The 21,037-nt window shown below is 45.1% G+C and overlaps 1 protein-coding gene across 1 annotated transcript; it reads left to right on the forward strand.

Annotated features, from left to right (window-relative positions):
- The first annotated feature begins 15,201 nt into the window (after positions 1–15,201).
- On the forward strand, positions 15,202–16,242 carry LOC120935278 (olfactory receptor 10A4-like). The gene has a single exon (XM_040347421.1). The coding sequence runs from the start codon at positions 15,272–15,274 to the stop codon at positions 16,202–16,204; it is 933 nt and encodes a 310-aa protein (XP_040203355.1). The 5' UTR covers positions 15,202–15,271; the 3' UTR covers positions 16,205–16,242.
- Positions 16,243–21,037: the final 4,795 nt, after the last annotated feature.

The raw sequence follows: 21,037 nt of genomic DNA on the forward strand, positions 1-21,037 counted from the left end.
GGACATGTACGGTAGGTCTGTACAGACGACCGAACATGTCCGAGCGGGCAGGATTCCAGCGGACTGTTTTAAAACAAGTCCAGGAATATTTGTCCACTGGGAAAAGGCCCGGAGGGCAAATGTTTGCTGGAATCCTGCACGCTCGGGCCTACACACGACCGAACATGTCTGCTGAAACTGGCCCGCGGACCAGTTTCAGCAGACATGTTTGGTCATGTGTACGGGGCCTTACAGTTATCACCAGTATAAGAGATGGGGTAATCTTTAATGTGGACAATTCGCGAGGAGATATCCAGCATTAACTACTTGCCGACCGCCCACCGTCGTTATACGTCCTCACTTTAAAGATGAATATCTCGGTAACGGCAGTAGCTGCTGCCACAATCGAGATATTCATCTCTTCTGTGGGCGGCCGTGTAAACGATAATGGCAGTCTCCGCGGTGGATTTGCCGCGAGATCGCCGTTATCGGTGGCGGGAGAGGGGCCCCCCCTCCCGCCGCTCTCCCGCACCCTCCGCCGCTTACCGTAGCCGTCGGTAGCGGCGGAGGGGATCGCGACCGTTTGCTATCTGAGCGGGGACGAGACTGAAGGAAAAATCTCCTTCGCCCGTCCCAATAGCTCTGCTGGGCGGAAGTGACATCAAAACGTCAGTCCCGCCCAGCCTCTTAACCACTTAAGCCCCGGACCAATATGCTGGCTAAAGACCAAAGGTGTTTTTACAGTTCGGGACTGCGTCGCTTTAACAGACAATTGCGCAGTCGTGCGACGTGGCTCCCAAACAAAATTGGCGTCCTTTTTTCCCCACAAATAGAGCTTTCTTTTGGTGGTATTTGATCACCTCTGCGGTTTTTATTTTTTGCGCTATAAACAAAAATAGAGCGACAATTTTGAAAAAAATTCAATATTTTTTACTTTTTGCTATAATAAATATCCCCCAAAAACATATATAATATTTTTTTTTCCTCAGTTTAGGCCGATACGTATTCTTCTACCTATTTTTGGTAAAAACAAACGCAATAAGCGTTTATCGGTTGGTTTGTGCAAAATTTATAGCGTTTACAAAATAGGGGATAGTTTTATTGCATTTTTTTTTTTTTTTTTTTTTTTACTACTAATGGCGGCGATCAGCGATTTTTTTCGTGACTGCGACATTATGGCGGACACTTCGGACAATTTTGACACATTTTTGGGACCATTGTCATTTTCACAGCAAAAAATGCATTTAAATTGCATTCTTTATTGTGAAAATGACAGTTGCAGTTTGGGAGTTAACCACAGGGGGCGCTGTAGGAGTTAGGGTTCACTGTGTTAGTGTTTACAACTGTAGGGGGGTGTGGCTGTAGGTGTGACGTCATCGATTGTGTCTTCCCTATAAAGGGAATGACGCGATCGATACGCCGCCACAGTGAAGCATGGGGAAGCCGTGTTTACACACGGCTCTCCCCGTTCTTCAGCTCCGGGGACCGATCGCCGCACTCGAGCGGCGATCGGGTCCGCGGGACCCGCGGTCCCGGAGCTTCGGACCGGGTCGCGGGAGCGCGCCGCGGGCGCGCGCCCGCGACCCACGGCTGGGTACAAGTACAGGACGTATATATACGTACATGTGCCCAGCCGTGCCATTCTGCCGACGTATATGTGCAGGAGGCGGTCCTTAAGTGGTTAAAGAAACATTTTTTTTTTGTCATTTGAAAAAATGACATTTCCAAATGTTTTCTTTTTTTTTGCATTTAAGCCTAAATATGAGATCTGAGGTCTTTTTGACCCCAGATCTCATATTTAAGAGGACCTGTCATGCTTTTTTCTATTACAAGGGATGTTTACATTCCTTGTAATAGGAATAAAAGTGATAATTTTTTTTATTTATTTTTTTCAGTGTTAAAAATTGTAAAATAAAAATAAATGCGAAAACCCAAAAAAACATTTTTTAAAGCGCCCCGTCCCGACGAGCTCGCGCGTAGAAGCGAACGTATACGCGAGTAGCGCCCGCATATGAAAACGGTATTCAAACCACACAAGTGAGGTATCGCCGCGATCGTTAGAGCGAGAGCAATAATTTTAGCCTTAGGCCTACTCTGTAACTCAAAAAATGCAACCTGTAGAATTTTTTAAACGTCGCCTATCAAGATTTTTAAGGGTAAAAGTTTGACGCCATGCCACGAGCGGGCGCAATTTTTAAGCGTGACATGTTGGGTATCATTTTACTCGGTGTAACATTATCTTTCACAATATATAAAAAAATTGGGCCAAATTATTGTTGTCTTATTTTTTTATTTAAAAAAGTGAATTTTTCCAAAAAAGGTGCGCTTGTAAGACCGCTGCGCAAATACGGTGTGACAAAAAGTATTGCAATGACTGCCATTTTATTCTCTAGGGTGTTAGAAAAAAATATATATATAATGTTTGGGGGGTTTAAGTAATTTTCTAGCAAAAAAAAAATGGTTTTGTCTCGTAAACACCGACTCTGAAAAACAGGCCCGGGGCTAAAGTGGTTAAAATTCCTCCCCTACACAACACATCAGGTCCAAAACCACACTCAGTTACCACCAACAAAGTTGATAAACTCCTCGCCATGGCCCACCTCACCACCTGTCCCCTCACAATTACTGCAACTACTTTCCCGCTCTATCCTAAACTCCCTAACCCACATCTTCAACCTCTCCCTCTCCTCCGGCACTTTTCCTTCACCGCTCAAACATGCACTGGTTACCCCCATACTTTAAAAAACCCTCACTAGACCCCACCTGTTTGAATAACTTAAGACCAATCTCCCTGCTCCCATTTGCCTTCAAGCTCATCGAACGCCTTGTTCATGACTGAATGAGTCGCTACCTCATGGTCAACAACCTTCTCAACCCTCTACTAAAACTCACCAATGACCTACTAACTTCTAAAACCAATGGCTATTACTCCATACTCATACTCTTAGACCTCTCTGCTGCCTTTGACACAGTTAACTCCCTTGGCCTCCGTGATTCTGCTTTATCCTGGTTCTCCTCTGACCTATCTCAGCGCACTTTCAGTGTCACTTACAACTCCATCTCTTCCGCTCCTCTTCTTTCTGTTGGGGTACCCCAAGGCTCCGTCCTTGGGCCTCTCCTATTCTCGCTCTATACCTCTTCCCTGGGCCAGTTGATAACCTCCCATGGCTTCCAATACCACCTCTACGCCAACGACACCCAGATCTAGCTCTCTATTCCTCAACTCACCCCCTCAATCTCGTCACGGATCTCAAACCAGGTAAATGACATATCGATATGGATGTCACACCACTTTCTCAAACTCTCAAAAATCTTTCTAAAACTAAGCTTGTTATATTTACTTAATAATAATAATATGCTCTGAGTATTAACTTCTGTGATGTGAACCGGAACCACAAACCATAGGTGATTCAAATTCAATACATGTGTATAAAAATAATTAGTCCAAATGCATGCTACTGAGCATGCAACTACAATACACCTCCTGAGTGCAAGTGCTGTGTACTGGCTTGAAAGATAAGTATGGGGTGATCAAATTCTACAGACTCCAAGCTGATTTGCTTCACATGTGAGTATCAGATCTTCCACAGTTGTGCAGCTCATGTGAAAAACAGAGAGACAAAAAGAGAAATCCTCATTGTGCAGATAACACACAACCATATGAAAACAATTTTGACAAGCTTGAGATAGGTCACACTCACAAATCCACCGATTAATATCAGCAAACAAACAATCCTCATTTGGCTGCTCAGCATACGATGTGTCTCCTCATTCGGATGTGCAATCCATCCCGTTCGTAGCTCTTCCCCCACGCGTTACATCACTAGACACGTGACTTAATCATTGGTAATCATGGGGACAAGGGCCTCATGCCCACAACCCTTGCCCGGTGGTTGTGGGGGTCTGCGGTCGGGGGGCTTATCAGAATCTGGAAGACCCCTTTAACAAAGGGGACCCCCAGATCCTGGCCCCCCTATGTGAATTGGTAATGGGGTACATTGTACCCCTACCATTTCACAAAGGAAGTGTAAATAGTTGGAAAAAACACACACACATCGGGGCCCTTGTCCCCATCAACATGGGGACATCCTCCCCATGTTGAGGGCATGTGGCCTGGTACGGTTCAGGAGAGGGGGGGCCTCACTCTGTCCCCCCCTCTTTTCTGCGGCCGGCCAGGTTAATGTGCTCGAATAAGGGGTCTGGTGTGGATTTTTGGGGGAACTCCACGCCATTTTTTTTTTATTTGGGGTGGAGTTCCCCTTCAAATCCACACCAGACCTGAAGGGTTTGGAATGCATATTTGGGGGGAACCCCACGTCATTTTTTTTTAAATTGACGATGGGGTTCCCCTTAATATCCATTCCAGACCTGAAGGGCCTGGTAATGGAATTTGGGGGGACCCCCACCCTATTTTTTTTTTATGAATGAATTCTCTTTGAATTGCCAGAGCCAACAATTCATTATAGCCGCAAGTCCGTTTTTAAAAGACTTTTTTTTCTTTCAGAAATGACACTTTGTGCAGGGACAGTTCTATGTACGGGAAACATGCGATATTTCACATGCTAACTTTACACCCCCCCCCAGGAACGGAATTTAAAGTAATATTTCACTTTTATTGTTTCACTTTTAGCATTATTAAATTCACTGCTCCCAAAAAACGTCAGTTTTTAAAACTTTTTTTGCATTGATACATGTCCCCTTGGACAGGACCCAGGTTCCCAAACACTTTTTAGGACAATAACTTGTATATTAGCCTATAAAATTAGCACTTTAGATTTTAAATGTTCGAGTCCCATGGACTTTAACGGGGTTCTAAAGTTCACATGAACATTTGGTGTGTTCGCAAGAAATGGTGCGAACCGAACAGGGTGGTGTTCGGCTCATCCCTACTCCCAAGACCTCCTGCTCTCTAGCTCTCTTGTTACCTCCTCCTATGCTCACCTTTAGAACTTCAGAGCCTCTCCCATCCTCTGAAACTCCCTGCCCCAGTATGTCCGATCAGCCCCTAACCTGTCCACCTTTATGAGATCCCTGAAAACTCACTTATTCAGGGAAGCCTATCCCACACCCATCTAACAACTGTCCCCGAGCCACCCCCATCAAATCATCCCCCGCAGCTATCACCTTGTGTACCACCACCCCCTCCCTTTAGAATGTAAGCTCTATGAGCAGGGCCCTCCTGTCCCTTCTGTATTGAACTGTACTGTAACTGTACTGTAATTGTGCTTCCCCCCCTCTACATTGTAAAGCGCTGTGTAAACTGTTGGCACTATATAAATCGTGTATAATAATATTAATAATAATATTAATGTGGACATCTTTTTCAGTGACAGCTTTCTGAGAAGTATTATCTTCTTTTTGCCTCCAAGTGAAAGCCTTTAACACAATCAGTTTGATCTGGTCCACCTTCCGATTTTCAGGTGAAACCACCATTATCTTTAATGCATCCATTTATACCCACCTACCTCCAATCCTATCTCATCTGGGCAGATAAGATCAGAGGGAAGTCGACTACTCATTAAGTAGAGCGTTCTGTGTCTGTTTTCACTCTGCATAAGTGGAGCAGACATAGACCTGTCATCTGCCCACTCTGCTCAGCTCAGCGGGGGATCAGCAGACAGATCCCCTGCTGAGAAAACAGATCCAGCCCATGTGAAAAGGGCTTTATGTAGAAAATCAACTAAATGGTCAGCAGCTGAATACAATTTTGTGGACTAGACTGCCACACAAATGCAGTGCAAGTTAAAAAAAATTGTGCAGAAGTCTCCCTTCAAACCCATGCAAAAGACATGTAAGAAAACACATGTTATTTTAATCTAAAAATAAATGTAGCACATACTACTTAGGTAGGTGATATATTAGGATTCTTGTGAGTGTAGGCAAATTTAGGCAGGCGTGGCTGGAAGTCAGGTCTGTTTGCTTTGGTTTGTCTGGGCTGGGAGTGGCTCAGGGTAGCAGCTGGTGACTCACAGGCAACATCACTGAGACACCTCCCTCTTCTTTCTAAAATCTGGTAGAAAGATATGGAAAGAGAGGAGGAGAGGAGAGGTGGAGCTGCCTGGGGTGGTTTAGGGAGCCCTGACCAATCCCCAACCTGGATTGGAAGGGGGCAGGCCTCCCTAAATACCTAAGGTAAGCCCATCTGGGGAGAAGTTGGAGTTGTTTAGAGCTTGAAGATGGAGTGCTAGGCTGCCAGGGCCTTTGAGGGAGCTCCCTGGTCTAGGTGGGTGACCTTGGGCCTGGTGCTCAGGTGCAGGACAGAGACCTTCAAGAAATCGTGAAGGTTCTGGACAGAAGGCACAGGAAGAGCAAGAGAGGACAGCAGGAGCTAGCATTGTCGGGCAAGTCTTCAAGGAGAGGAACAACTGGTCACAGCCAGTAAGGCTGGTGAGTGATATGCATGGTCAGGAGAGCTGGGGAGGCACGCCTGAGAGGGCTGGGGTCATGCAGTCTGGGATGGGTGCAGAGCCAGTGGAGTGGACTGTGGTGTAATGGGCAGTGGAGTTGGGCAGCTGCAGCCATGAGGGATGGCAGTGCCTGAAGAGGGCTGACTGGGAGCAGTCATCCATCTATAGGACAGCTAGCACTAGAGATTTCCTATTTCTATTTTTGCCACACCATAGGGGCGGTCCCTGCCTGCAAAGGACAATTGCTGAGGCCTGACTGAGTCAGTGTCAGGCCTAACATGTGCAAGCTGCTCCTGGGAGTCAAGACATGTGCAGGAGGAAGGAAGAGGAATAGTCTGCAAGCAAGGAAAGTGCTGGAGGAGACTGAAGTGGTAGTATGTATAGAGAGTGCACATAGTTCTGTCCCAAACCAAGTTGCAATTTACTGGGCACCCCATATTTTCCATACCCCATCCAAGTTGAATTCCCTCAATAAAACAAACAAATACAAGCACATGGACTGTTCACTGTTTTGGAGTGTCTGGGAAGTGATGCCGGGCTGGGCAGGATGACAGGTGGGCCGCAACACTTAGCAGCCCCTACAGGAGTACCGCTACATATAACACAATACAAATAAACTTCAATCCTTGAGTGAGTGAGTGAGTGAAAAACTTATATAGCGCAACACATGCGAACTGAATCGCCTCTGGGCGCTTGTTTGAGCACTTCTCCCTTGAGCTCAGAAGAGGTGGGTTTTGATCTTTCTCCTAAAGGCCAAATGGTTCTCCTCCAACCGAATGGAGGTTGGTAAAGTGTTCCAAAGTCGCAGGCCTTGGACAGCGAATCTTCTTTCTCCTTTGGACTTGTATCTGGTTTTGGGGATGTGGAGTAAATTTTGGTTGGAGGATCGCAGAACGCGATTGGGGTTGTAGGTTTTTATTTTTTCGCATAAGTATCGGGGGGCATTTCCCCAAATACATTTATGCATTAGACAGAGTGCTTTGAAAGTGATTCTGTCTTTCACTGGCAGCCAGTGAAGGCTTCTCAGTGATGGGGAGATTGATTCCCATGGTTTTTTCCCAGTCACAAGTCGAGCGGCCGTATTCTGAACGACCTGCAGGCGTGTGATTTGGTACTTTGGGAGTCCGAGGTAAAGGGCATTTGCATAGTCCAGTCTGGAGTTAACAATTGTTCCCACCACGACTGCTATGTCTTCTTTAGGAATAAATGGAATAAGTCTGCGTAGTAGGCGTAGCAGATGGTGCGATCCGCTGACTACTGACCCTATTTGTGCGTCCAATGTCATGTGGGTGTCGAAGATGACTCCGAGACTTTTGACTTTGGTACTAGGGGCGATGATTTTTCCCAGAATGGGCGGAGGTATCCAGGTTGTTGCTAGTTGATTCTTCCGATTGGCGTGAAACAGGAGAAGCTCTGTTTTCGAACCGTTGAGTTTAAGATAACTCTGTGTCATCCAGTTCTCAATCAAAGAGAGACATGTCTCTAGATTGAGATGATGATCCTTTTTGTTGCAAATGCGAAAATACAATTGTGTGTCATCCGCATAAGAGTGGTAGAGCAGCTTCTGGCTGCTGATGATTTCAAAAAGAGGGCGGAGATAGATATTTAACAGCACTGGCGACAGCGGGGATCCTTGAGGGACTTCGCATGATACCGTGCGTTTTTTGGAGGTGAACAGTCCCAGTTTCACCACTTGTGATCGGTTTTCCAAAAAGGAGGAGAACCAGGATAAGTCACATTCCGTAACTTTGGCTACATTTAAGATGGGTTTGATTATACCTTGTTTCAGCAGGGTGGGCACTATGCCCTCCCTGAATGACTGGTTAATCAGTTGCTTGATAGGTGGTGCCAGAATATCGGCACATTCCTTCAGCAGTTTGGTGGGGATAATATCGTCAGGCGCTGTGCTATTTCACAGGGTGCTGATGATATTTTTTGTGGCCTCGAGGGAAATGGGTTTTAGAGTGAACATTGTTGATTGGGCCTGATTCCTATGGGGATTGGGCGGGCGACTAAGGGGGGGATTGAGGGGGGTACTGTTTTGCTGAATGCTTTCACGGATCCTTTCAATTTTGTTAACGAAATGATCCGATAATTCATTGCAAAATTCTTGGGTGTCAGAATTGGGGGCTTCAAGACAAGCTGGGTTCATGGCCTGGCTGACCATCTTGAAGAGTTCCCGGGGACGGTTTAGGGCATTGGTGATGATCTTGGAGAAATGTTTTTTTTTGGCCTGGAAAATTTCTTTGTGGTATTTTTTTGTTATATCCTTGTAGATAGCGTGGTTTTCGTTTGTAGTGCTTCTTTTCCAAGCTGCTTCCGCTCTTCTGCGTTCTTGCTTAACCACTTCCCTACCGGCCCATAGTGAAATGACGTCCACAAAGAACCTTTGCCGTTCAGAGTGGACGTCATATGACGTCCTGGGCTTTGTGGGGGGGATATCTGAATGATGCCTGCAGCTAGAGGCATCATTCAGATATCCTTCTCTTGTGCCGGCGATTCTGCACAACGTAAGAACGATCATAGCGGCGGGATCGTTCTTACAGGCGGCGGGAGGGGACATCCCCCCCCCTCCCGCCGCCATCCGGTGCTTCTCCGGGCTCTCCCGTGCCATCGGGGGCCCGGAGAACGAATCGTCCGGCGCTCGCAGGAAGCATAGAGATGACTGGTGACCAGATGGTCACCAGTCATCTCTATGACCGTCGGAGGACCCGGGCGCGATGTGATGACGTCACGCCCGGGTCCCGTAAGTAAACAAAGCTGCGATTGCGGCTGCTAAGCAACAGCAAGCATGAGATCAGTGAATTTTTTTTCACCGATTTCATGCTTTCCAGCCTGGAGGAGAGATGTGGGGTCTTATTGACCCCGCATCTCTCCATAAAGAGTACCTGTCACACACATTCCTATTACAAGGGATGTTTACATTCCTTGTAATAGGAATAAAAGTGATCAAAAAAAATAAAAAAATAAAAAAAAAAGTGTAAAAAAAGAAATAAATATATAAAAATAAAAAAAGAAATAAAATTTATTTTTTTAACGCCCCTGTCCCCGGTAGCTTGCGCGCAGAAGCGAACGCACACGCAAGTCCTGCCGACATATGTAAACGCCGTTTAAACCACATATGTGAGGTATCGCCGCGTGCGTTAGAGTGCCAGCAACAATTCTAGCACTAGATCTCCTCTGTAAATCTAAACTGGTAACCTGTAAAAAATTTCAAAGTGTTGCCTATGGAGATTTTTAAGTACCGAAGTTTGGCGCCATTCCATGAGTGTGCGCAATTTTAAAGCGTGACATGTTAGGTATCTATTTACTCTGTGTAACATCATCTTTCCTATTTTACAAAAAAATTGGGCTAACTTTACTGTTTTTTAATTTTTTTAATTCATGAAACAATTTTTTTCCAAAAAAAAGGCGTTTGAAAAATTATTGCGCAAATACCGTGCAAGATAAAAGGTTTCAATGACCGTCGTTTTATTCCCTAGGGTGTCTGCTAAAAAAAAATATATAATGTTTGGGGGTTCTGCGTAATTTTCTAGCAAAAAAATTATGATTTGTACATGTAGGAGAGAAGTGCCAGAATAGGCCTGGTATGGAAGTGTGTATAACTGCCCTGTATGGAGGTGGTTAAGGAACGACAGCTGGTCATTAAACCAGCTGGCGTTGTGTTTCCGGATGCAGGTTTTCCGTTTGGGCGCTACTACGTCAGCTGACTGTAGTAGAGCTGTGTTAATGGCATCCAGGGTTTCAGTAGCTGATTGATGCGAGTGGATTGTTTTTACTTTATTCCCTAATATTGTTTTGAAGAGTTCCGAATGGAGCTTCTTCTGAGATCTCGTCTAGTGTATTGTTCCTGGTTTTGGTGTTTTTATTAAAGGGGTATTTTTGGTAATCATGAATATGATTACATGCTGGTCTGTCCATGGTACCGGCTCATTTTCCAGAATTATTACTTCCAGATCTTGTCTGAAAATAAGGTCGAGCGTGTGACCAGAAGAATGTGTGGGCCCACATACTAGTTGCTGCAGACCTAGTCCTTCCAAGTGGTCAATGCAGGTGATGGCCACGGGATCCTGTGAGGAGTTGGCCCAAAGGTTGAGATCCCCAAGTAGCAAAAAATGTTTGCTGTTTAGTGTATAAGTGGACAGAAATTCTGTCAAAGATGTGAGAAACTGCGATTTTGGACCCGGTGGTCTATAGCAGAGTAGGATATGGATGGTCTCCTGTGGATTTGTTTGAAGCTGTAGGGAGAGGGTTTCCATGAATGGAAGTGTGTTCTGAAGGACTGGTTTAGTGATCGAGAGGGAACTCTTATGGATCACCGCCAGGCCTCCTTCTCTTTGCCCCACTCTGTTTTCTGTTATTATGCGATAGTTCTCTGGCACCAGTTCGTCGAGAATGGTGTTACAGTCAGCTGTGAGCCAGCTTTCTGTAATAAAGAGGCAGTCTAAATCGCATTGTAAGATGAGATCGTGAATTTCTACTCGATGCCTTACTGCCGATCTTGTATTGACCAGGGCGCATGATATGGGCTTTGGTTTGGCTAAGCAGGTGTAGTGTTTGACTGTCGATCGTCGATCGATTCTGAACAGTCGTTCGGTCCTTAAAGCTTTTTTGGTGGTGGCCTGCAATCTTGAGGCCAATGGCTTTAGTCCCCAAATAGTTGCTGCCGAGTACCTCAGTTTAGTCATAGTTGCTGACGCACTGGGGGCTAATGCCTGTAAGGGGGGGGATTTGCAGTAATGCTGGGAGCAATGATTCACAGAATCCTAAACTCCCTGTTTGATCCAGAGGAAGGCGAAAAACCCCTGTCCGTGCTATGCCAATGTGCCGTGGCAGGGGAAAAAATTCCTTCCTGACCCCCAGGGGCGATCGGACGTGGCCCTGGATCAAATAACTGCAAAGGGCTGTGGTGGTGACCTTGAGGGGAGAAACGGGCGCAGGGGGGGGGATTAACTAACTAATAGTTATTGGGTTAAGACTTGAAACGGGGGCGATCGGTAGGTGACCCCCAACTGCAGGGGTGCCCCAAGATGGTCACCCACTGAAAAATTTGGGCTGGGGGGCTAAATCCTGCGGGTGGGGGCTGCTCTGGGGAAGTCTGGTGATTGATGGTGGGTGGAGGGGGGATTTGTGTCCAGTTTGCAGGGTTTCTTAGGGTTCCTGGAGGGGAGGTGCAGTGGGCCACTAGGCCGCGGGTGAAGCCGCGGTCTTTCCTAAAAATCGCGGCCGACTGGAGGGGTAGATTGTGCGGGCAGGGCTAGTCCAGGGATATCTGGTGAAAGATGGGTGGTGAGGGGGGGATTGGTGTCCAGTTTGCAGGGTTTTTTTGGGGCTCTCTGGAGGCAAGTGCGGCGGGCCGCTAGGCCGCGGGTGAAGCCAGGTCTTTCCTGAAATCGCGGCCGTCGATTAGTTCCAGGCTGTCGTACGAGGGCCGCCGCGGCTTGTCCTGAAAAGGACGGCCGCCAACGGACAGGGGAGGTGGGAGAAGACAGCCCTGTGCCAGGGGCTTACCTTAGCTGGCTTGTGGGGGAGAAGGGAACCAGGGGAAAAGGCGGATGGCAGGTCCTGGAGCAAGCTGGAGGCTGGCTGGGGGAGGAAACCCTTCCTATCTGCATCCAGGAGCCACACGTCCTACTCCTAGGTACGTGTGCCGATTACTACTAGATGCAGTTCTCGCCCTGGGGAGGAGTCGCTCTTTCAGACTCAATCCTGTGAGTCAGGAGAAGCTGTGCTGTCACTGGATCCTTAATGTGTCTTCAATTTCTGTGCAAAACCATACAACTGTGCAGACTATTGCTCCAATCTATCTTCAGAGTATTACTCTTAAACTTATAATAAAGTGTATTTAATCATTGCTGTGTCCTACAGTTGGTGCGAATAAACATCAATTGTGCAAACTGCTAAATATTGTTCAGTAAGAATATTTCAGGAGCCTGAACCCAGAGTTTGAATACAGAGTCTGAACCCATGACTCAGCCATTGCTGCACAGCCTAAGCCTCCGTGGCATCCCAGAATAGACCCAAAGAGTGAATGAAGCAGAGGCAGGGACAGGGGCGGACTGACAACTCATGGGGCCCCCGGGCAATAGAAGAGTATGGGCCCCTCTGGCTTACAGATGGCCACCACGCCAGGAGGTAGTGCAGAGGCGGGCAGCTAAAATCTTGGGATATTCACATTAAAAGCATGTCATTTTCGGACATATCAGGGACAGATCTAAAAAAAAACACAGATTTTTACATACTGTCCCTGGTTTTACTGAGCCTGGCAACCCGGATGGGGCCCCCTAGTGGCATGGGGCCCTCAGGCAGTGCCCGAGTGACTCAATGGTCAGTCCGCCCCTGGGCAGGGAGATCCTTTTATTGAAGGTCCTCGGTTACAACTTCCTTTCCAGCAAGGAGAAAAGAGAATTGCTCGATAGTGGCATTACCAAATCTCTCTGTGGGTAATGAGCAGAAGTGCCTAGGCAAAGGAAGTGGGACTATTTTATTGAGGAATTCAAGACAAAAGGTGAATTATTTGGGATACAGTTTAGGCACTATTAACATTTCTAGATGTTTTTATGAGCATGTTTTCAGCTGTGTGCATTCAGGTCTACTTTTAATTATAATTGTATCATGTTATTAAATTACTTCACAGCTACAAAATGTAGTAATATGATTATATAATAGTAAATGGGCACATGGCCATATACTGGCTGTTGTAACTGATACAATAATATACACTGTTATAACCTATAGTATATAACTATTGCATCTATGTATTCATTGTATTTGTATGTCCCTTTATTAACTAATATCATCTAACCAGAGTATACTAGGCCCAATGCTATAATGCTAGCTATAAAGACAGATGCATTTGAGTAAATCGAGTTACATTTATTTCCTTTAAAGTAGGATAATCATATTCTAACAACAGATATCTATAAAGTCTATAACAATAATATTAATAATGAAAGATACGTATACACTCCTCTGGTAAACCCTCACTGGCTGTGATCTTGGTTGTAAAAACAGATGTGTGGAAACTTTAGGAATATATATCATGTTGTCCTCCAACACTGGCTTTAAATAAGAGTTTTAAATCCTATGTGCATGCACTTTTTACTCATTAACTGCATATGCATAGGTCAATATTTCTTAAATCGGAGTTCCATCCAAAAATTGAACTTTTCGAATCCCCCCTCCCCTTCGGTGTCACATTTGGCACCTTTCAGGGGGGAGGATGGAGCAGATACCTGTGTAAGGCCTCATACACACGATAGGTTAACCAGAGGACAACGGTCTGATGGACTGTTTTCATTGGTCAAAACCGATCGTGTGTGGGCCCCATAGGTTATTTAACCATAGGTTAAAAAAAAGCCAACTTGCTTTAAAATCAACCTATGGATTCCTAACCGATAGGTCAAAACCAATCGTTAGTAGGCACGACCATCGGTTAAAAATCCATGCATGCTCAGAATCAAGTCGACGCATGCTTGGAAGCATTGAACTTCGTTTTTTTCAGCACGTCGTTATGTTTTACGTCACCGCGTTCTGACACGATCAGTTATTTAACTGATGGTGTGTAGGCGTGACAGACCATCAGTCAGCTTCATCGGTTAACCTATGACAACGGTCCTTCAGACCGTTCTCATCGGATGGACTGATCGTGTGTACGAGGCTTTATACAGGTATTTGCTCCCACTACTGGGCATAGATCACTGCGGTGACCTACACCACATCCGGCGCCTACTCCATCCCCCCAGCTGTCTTCTGGGAGACACACAGGTTCAAGAAGACAGCAGGGACCAGTGGCGCATGCTTCACTTCCTAATTCCTTTACCGAAGATGGCGGTGGCAGCACCCAAGAGCTGAGGGACAAATCGGCTTTGGGACACGACATCGCTGGCACCCAGAACAGGTAAGTGTCTATATTTTAAAAGTCAGCAGCTGCAGTATTTGTAGCTGCTGATTTTTTATATTTTTTTTTTCGGCGGAACTCCATTTTAAGAATGTAGAAACCACATCTATAGATTAGCAAAATGAAATATATTACATATTTGCTCTTGGGTTTAGACACACTTTAAGCTTGGGCCCCATATCCCAGATATCCCTTGTTGGAATATTTGATTTTCTCAAAAAGCAAAGGGCACATTTCTTTGTATATGGTAACTTGTTATATCCAATATATTGTTTATCTCTAAGGTTTTGTGTAGTGATTAATAAAGCAAAATACAAATTATAAGATAAGTAACATCTCGTCGATCTTCCTTTTTATGTGTTACTAATAATTTGTATGCAGGTCAGACAATTATTGATATAAAAAATGTTTGTGTTTTGTGTCCACAAAATGGGCACCACCTGGTCTGTAATGCCCTGTACACACGATAGGTTAGTCTGATGAAAACGGTCTGATGGATTTTTCCATCAGTTATCCGATGAAGCTGACTGATGATCAATCGTGCCTACACACTTTCAGTTAAAAAAACGATCGTGTCAGAACGCGGTGACGTAAAACACAACGATGTGCTGAAAAAAATGAAGTTCAATGCTTCCAAGCATGCGTCGACTTGATTCTGAGCATGTGTGTATTTTTAACCGATGGACATATCTACAGACGATGGTTTTTTTCTATAGGTTTTTTATCCATCAGATAATTTTAAAACAAGTTCCTATATTTTTTAACCTATGGATAAATAACTGATGGGGCCCACACACGATCGGTTTTGTCTGATGAAAACGGTCCATCAGACCGTTTTCATCAGACTAACCTATCGTGTGTACGCAGCATAAGTTTACTGGTGATTTATTTTTTAGACTGAAGTTTTCCCTCATATAGACCTTTCTTATTTTGTCCCACAGTGTTCAGCTGTGGGCCAAGAAAATAGTATTAGAAGATTGTGACCATGGCAGCTGAGAACCAAACTACAGTAATAGAATTCATTCTTCTTGGATTTTCAGATAATCCCAACATAATACCATGGCTGTTCCAATTATTCTCATTGGTCTACGTGGCCACACTGGCAATTAACATTCTCCTTATATTGGCCGTCATAACAGACAAACATTTGCACAACCCTATGTATTTATTTCTTGCTAATTTGTCCATCTTGGACATCGGTTATACATCAATCATTGTGCCCAAGATGCTACTAAATATGGTTTTGTCAGCAAAAACTATTTCGTATACTGGTTGTGTTCTTCAAGTTTACTTCTATCTTTTTATGGGTGTGTCAGAGTGCACACTATTGGCTTTCATGGCCTATGACCGATATGTGGCTATCTGTAATCCCTTACGTTACAATGTTATTATGAATGCAGTCTCTTGTAATGGGATGATTGGCGTGTCTTGGATGACTGGTGGTAGCATAGCCGCCTTTGATATATATTTTGTATGTCATTTAAAGTTCTGTGGACATGTCACCATTAACCACTTTTTTTGTGAATCTCCATCCTTACTTCAGCTAGCATGTGGGGATAAATTTGTGGACAACATCATAACTTTGGTCGGTGGGTCCATGTTGCTTTTAATTCCCTTGTGCCTCATCCTCTTTTCATATATAAACATTTTCTTAGTCATTATAAAACTCCCTTCTGGAAGATACAAAGCCTTTTCAACATGCATATCCCACCTTATCGTGGTGATCATCTTCTATGGAACATCCATATTTATGTACATGAGACCAAGAAATTCAGACACTGGAGTGACAGACAAAATAGTGTCGGTGTTCTATACAAGTGTTACACCGATGTTAAACCCTTTAATCTACAGCCTAAGAAATAAAGATGTTCAAAAAGCTCTTGGCCAGTTGGCAAGGCGTACAATTGAGCAAAGGTGACAAACCATATAAAAATTTTGACAACTGTTCATTCATCAGACCCAAAGTAAGAATTATCTGAGGACAAGATTATCTATATGTCTATCTCTCTGTCTATCTGTCTATCTGTCTATCTATCTGTCTGTATATCTATCTGTCTATCTATCGTTCGTCTCTGAGAGCTACTGGTCTACACTAACCATCACAAACAAATATGTACCTTCAGACTATGTGATCTCCATAATAGCTAATCATGTAGATCTAATGAGGTTTCTTTACATACAAACCTCCTTTGTATAAAATGTATTAATTCATGTAAAAATTTAACGGCTATGTGCAAAATGATCAAACATGTTTTTATTCCAAAATAGTTAAAAAAAATGTGTAAACATGTTTCTACTCAAAAAGAATTCCAGATAAAAATGTGTTTCCTTAAAAAAAATTGTCATATTAGGTAAATATTGAAAAAGTATAATAAAAAGAAAAAGGACAAATTGGGGGAGATAAATACTCTGCCAAAATACAGGATTTTAAAGTGAGAGGTGTCAAATGCTATTTAAAGGTAAGCACACCAAACAGAAATTGTTCAAAAAAGTATATCAAAATGTAATAGTTGTTAAAAACAAGTATTCAGAAATTAGTATGGACCACAGTAGTTACAAAAGCAGGATAAATTACAGTATGCAGGTATACAACAAGTTTCGCACAGATGTGCTTCGTCAGGGCCTTGCAACTTTTCTTTTGAATTGTGTGGTCTGTGTAGGACATAAAAATACGTCATTAATACACATTATATAATATGATACAGTAAGTTACATATTCATATCAATAAAGAAAAGAAATGCCGTGTGCTCACCAACTCTGCTAGTAACTGAATTTAATGTACCAAAACGCAGTTTTAAATATATGTATGCACAGCCCTCAAAATTTGTGCTCGCCTCCTCGCATTTGACGAGGGAATTTATGTGCAGTGCGAGTATCCCTTGTACGCCGCTCAGACACACACAGCCAGTAAAATATTTGTATTCTACTATACAGCTGCCGCGCCGTCCCGCACAGGCTAGCAGCAGAATGGACCGCCCCACTCCACCCCCCATAGGCCAGTAGGATTTCCCACAACTGTACCTGCCGCCCGGGACCACCCCTCTTCACCTCCCACAGTCCAGTAGAATTGCCTAGAACTGCCGCCCGGGACCGCCCCTCTCAGTCCATTAGAATTGCCCAGAACTGTATACCAGACACCGGGACCGCCCCTCTCCACCTTGGCCCGCCCCTCTCCACCTCTCAGTCCAGTAGAATTGCCCAGCACTGTATACCAGATGCCCGGGACCGACCCTCTCCGCCTTGACCGCCCCTCTCCACCTCCCACACATCATAGGACTGCACCGTGGTCACAGTTAAATGGTATGTTATATTAAGACAGATGCAATGCAATGTGTGATGTTCTGGAGGTACTGGGAGTTTGCTGGGAGGGGGATTGAAGGAACATATGTGCTGGATTGGGGGGGGGGTTAATTGCAGACTTAGACACTAAATCATCTCCCCCAATCCATTATACCTATGCACCAAATTCTGCCCCATCCCCCCAATCTATCATGCTTATGCCTCCAATTCCGTCCCCTCCCCCATTCTATCATACCTATGCCCCCAATTCTGCCCCCTTCCCCCAATCTATCATACCTAGGCCTCCAATTCTGCCTCCCCCATCTATCATACCATATAATAGATGGGGGGATGAAATTGGAGGCATAGGTATGATAGAATGGGGGCAGGGGGACGTAATTGGAGGCATAGGTATGATAGAATGGGGGAGGCCGCCACGTCTGGTTGTTCAAACCGTGGGGAACATTACAGCTTTCAATTCAATAGCTGTGTTCCCCGCCGCGCGTGTCATATACAGCCCCTCCCCCTTGTCCGGGCACTTTGATAGACAGATCACCCATCCCAAGATTGGATGGGTGATCTGTCTATCAAAGTTTACTGGATAAGGGGGAGGGGCTGTATATGATGTGTGCGGCAGGGAACACAGCTATTGAATTGAAAGCTGTAATGTTCCCCGCGGTTTGAACAACGCGGCGGTGGCTCCGGCTCCTCTCCTACCCAGCACAGGTAGGCTTTAATGTGCAGGGGACTCCTGGCTGCAATTGTGGGGGGGACTCCTGGCTGCAATTTTGGGGGGGACTCCTGGCTGCAATGGGACTCCTGGCTGCAATTGTGGGGGGGGACTCCTGGCTGCAATGGGACTCCTGACTGCAATTGTGGGGGGGACTCCTGGCTACAATGGGACTCCTGGCTGCAATGGGACTCCTGGCTGCAATTGTGGGGGGGGGACTCCTGGCTGCAATGGGACTCCTGGCTGCAATTGTGGGGACATTTTGCTGCACTGGTAGACGGGCAGGCTGCATTTTTGGGCACGGATAAAGTTGTTGTTAATATTTATTTTTTTAACTTAATTCTGCATAAAACATTTAAGTGTAATTTCATTAAATTTATGAGGGCATGTCTAGGGGCGGTATTAGGGGGCGGGACATAGTAGGGGTTGGGCGGGGCAACGGTAGTGAGTACATAGCCTTTGCCATAGAATGGCACACAGGCGCGCATGCGTGCCAGAGCTCGCAATCACAGGTGCACATGCGCGCCAGAGCTCGAAATCGCGCGTGCGCATGCGAGCACACGTAGGAGCCTGATTTCCCTTGGTGCTAGACAGCCTATTTAAAGGAAGTCTGGGCTCTTGTGCTTTGCTGACTGATCTTCAGCTGTGTTCCTGAATCCTGCTCTGATCCTGTGTGTCCTCCCAGTATTTAGACCCGACTTGCTCTTGACCTTGGCTCTGTGTTCTGTTCCTGTACTGATGCCCATCTCTGACCCGGCCCCGTTCCTGACTCTGGCTCTGTCTATGATTTGGTACCTCACTGCCCGCCTGCTGACAAACCTGGCTATCCCTGAGACCTTGTCCTGTCAATGTTCCTGGTTGCTGTTAACTCTTGGTTATCTGCCTGGCTGTTACCTGTTCCTGCTCAACTCATCACAGTCTACTCCAGGCTGCTGAACCCTGCCAAGCTGTTCTCCCAGGACCTCCTGCTCCAGGCACTCGTGTCCCTCTTATCCTTCAGTTTCCTCTGTTTCACCTGCAGCGGAGCCAGAACAGGAGATATAAGAGAGGCCGACCTCATCAAATCAGTCTCCCATCCGATCCCTGACACCATCCATCTTCCCATCAACTCTGACCAGCTTCCTTGTCCCTGCTGAAGAAAATTTTCAGAGGGTGACCCCGCCCCCTCTGATGCAACGGGGGTTTCCCATGACGCGTCAGAGGGGTCGGGGTCACACGTCACGTGTGGCCCCGCCCTCGGTTATAAAAGAGCTGTCAGACAGCTTGCGCGTCATTCGGTCATCCATTCGAGCCTCTGGTGGAGGTGGTATCGTTCATAGCGGCGGGTCCGGGACTGGGATCGTAGAAGGATTACGGCCCTAAAGTTATTTTTTTCTTTATTAAAGGACTTGTCCCAACTTGGTGTATGTGATTTTTTTGCATTTTTCTCACTTTTTTGGGTGAAATGGTAGGGGTACAATGTACCCATTACCAATTCACATAGGGGAGCCAGGATCTAGGGGTCACCTTTGTTAAAGGGGGCTTCCAGATTCCGATAAGCCCCCCACACGCAGACCCCCACAACCACCGGGCAAGGGTTGTGGGGATGAGGCGCTCTCTTATCCCCCCTCTTTTTCTGCGGCCTGCCTGGTCGTGTGCTTAGATAAGGGTCTGGTATGGATTTTTGGGGGGAACCCCACGCTATTTTTTTTTATTTGGCACATATACCAGACCTAAAGGGCCTGGTAATAGAATTCGGGGGGACCCCAACACATTTTTTTTATTTATTTATCAATGACTTTCAATGACTTGTATCTGTATTGTCGGGACCCGACAATTCATTATAGCCGCGAGTAGTTTTAAATTACTTTTTTTCCTTAAGAAATGTAATTTTGTGCAGAGACTGTTTCAAACACGGGAAACGTTTGCTACTTTACAGGCATACTATAGACACCACCCAGGTATGAAATTTAAAGGAATATTTCAGTTATATTGTTTCACTTTAAGCATTATTAAAATCGTTGCTCCCGAAAAAACGGCAGTTTTTAAAACATATTTTTGCATTGATACATGTCCCCTGGGACAGGACCCGGGTCCCCAAACACTTTTTATGACTATAACTTTAGTATTAACCTTTAAAATTAGCACTTTTTTCATGTATGTGTCACACAGACTTTAACGGTGTTTGCGTGTTCGAACAAATTTTTTGCCTGTTCACATGTTCTGCTTCAAACCAAACCAGGGGGGGGGGCATATCCCTACTGACTATTTTCCATGCTTCCTCAAATAACCATGCCACTGCCTTCCACGTGAACTGACCCTGGCCTGTTATTTGACTATGCCTCTGCCTACCATTTGGACTTCTTGCACGTGAACTGGTTTCCTCAATAGAATTTATTTTGGAGTGTAATTCTTGGTATGTACATGATATGTGTTAGAAATATGACGTGCCTTCAAAAAGGATAGATTGTCAGGAATTTAGATGTGTAATTTGAATGTTGGGCCTCTGTATGTGACCAGGCTGTGTAAAAGTATCACACATGTGGTATCGCCATACTCAGGAGGAATAGGAGAATTTATTTTTGGGTACAACTTTTGCTATGTTCATGCTATGCGTTAGAAATATTGTATAAACAAACAACTTTGTTTTCATTTTCTTTCCACATTTTCCAAAAACTTGTGGAAAACAAAAATTGACATGTTCAAAAGACTCATAATGCCTCATAGATTATACATTGGGGTGTTTACTTTCCTAAATGGGG

This window comes from Rana temporaria, chromosome 4 (assembly GCF_905171775.1).
Source record: "Rana temporaria chromosome 4, aRanTem1.1, whole genome shotgun sequence".
Taxonomy (NCBI): domain Eukaryota; kingdom Metazoa; phylum Chordata; class Amphibia; order Anura; family Ranidae; genus Rana; species Rana temporaria.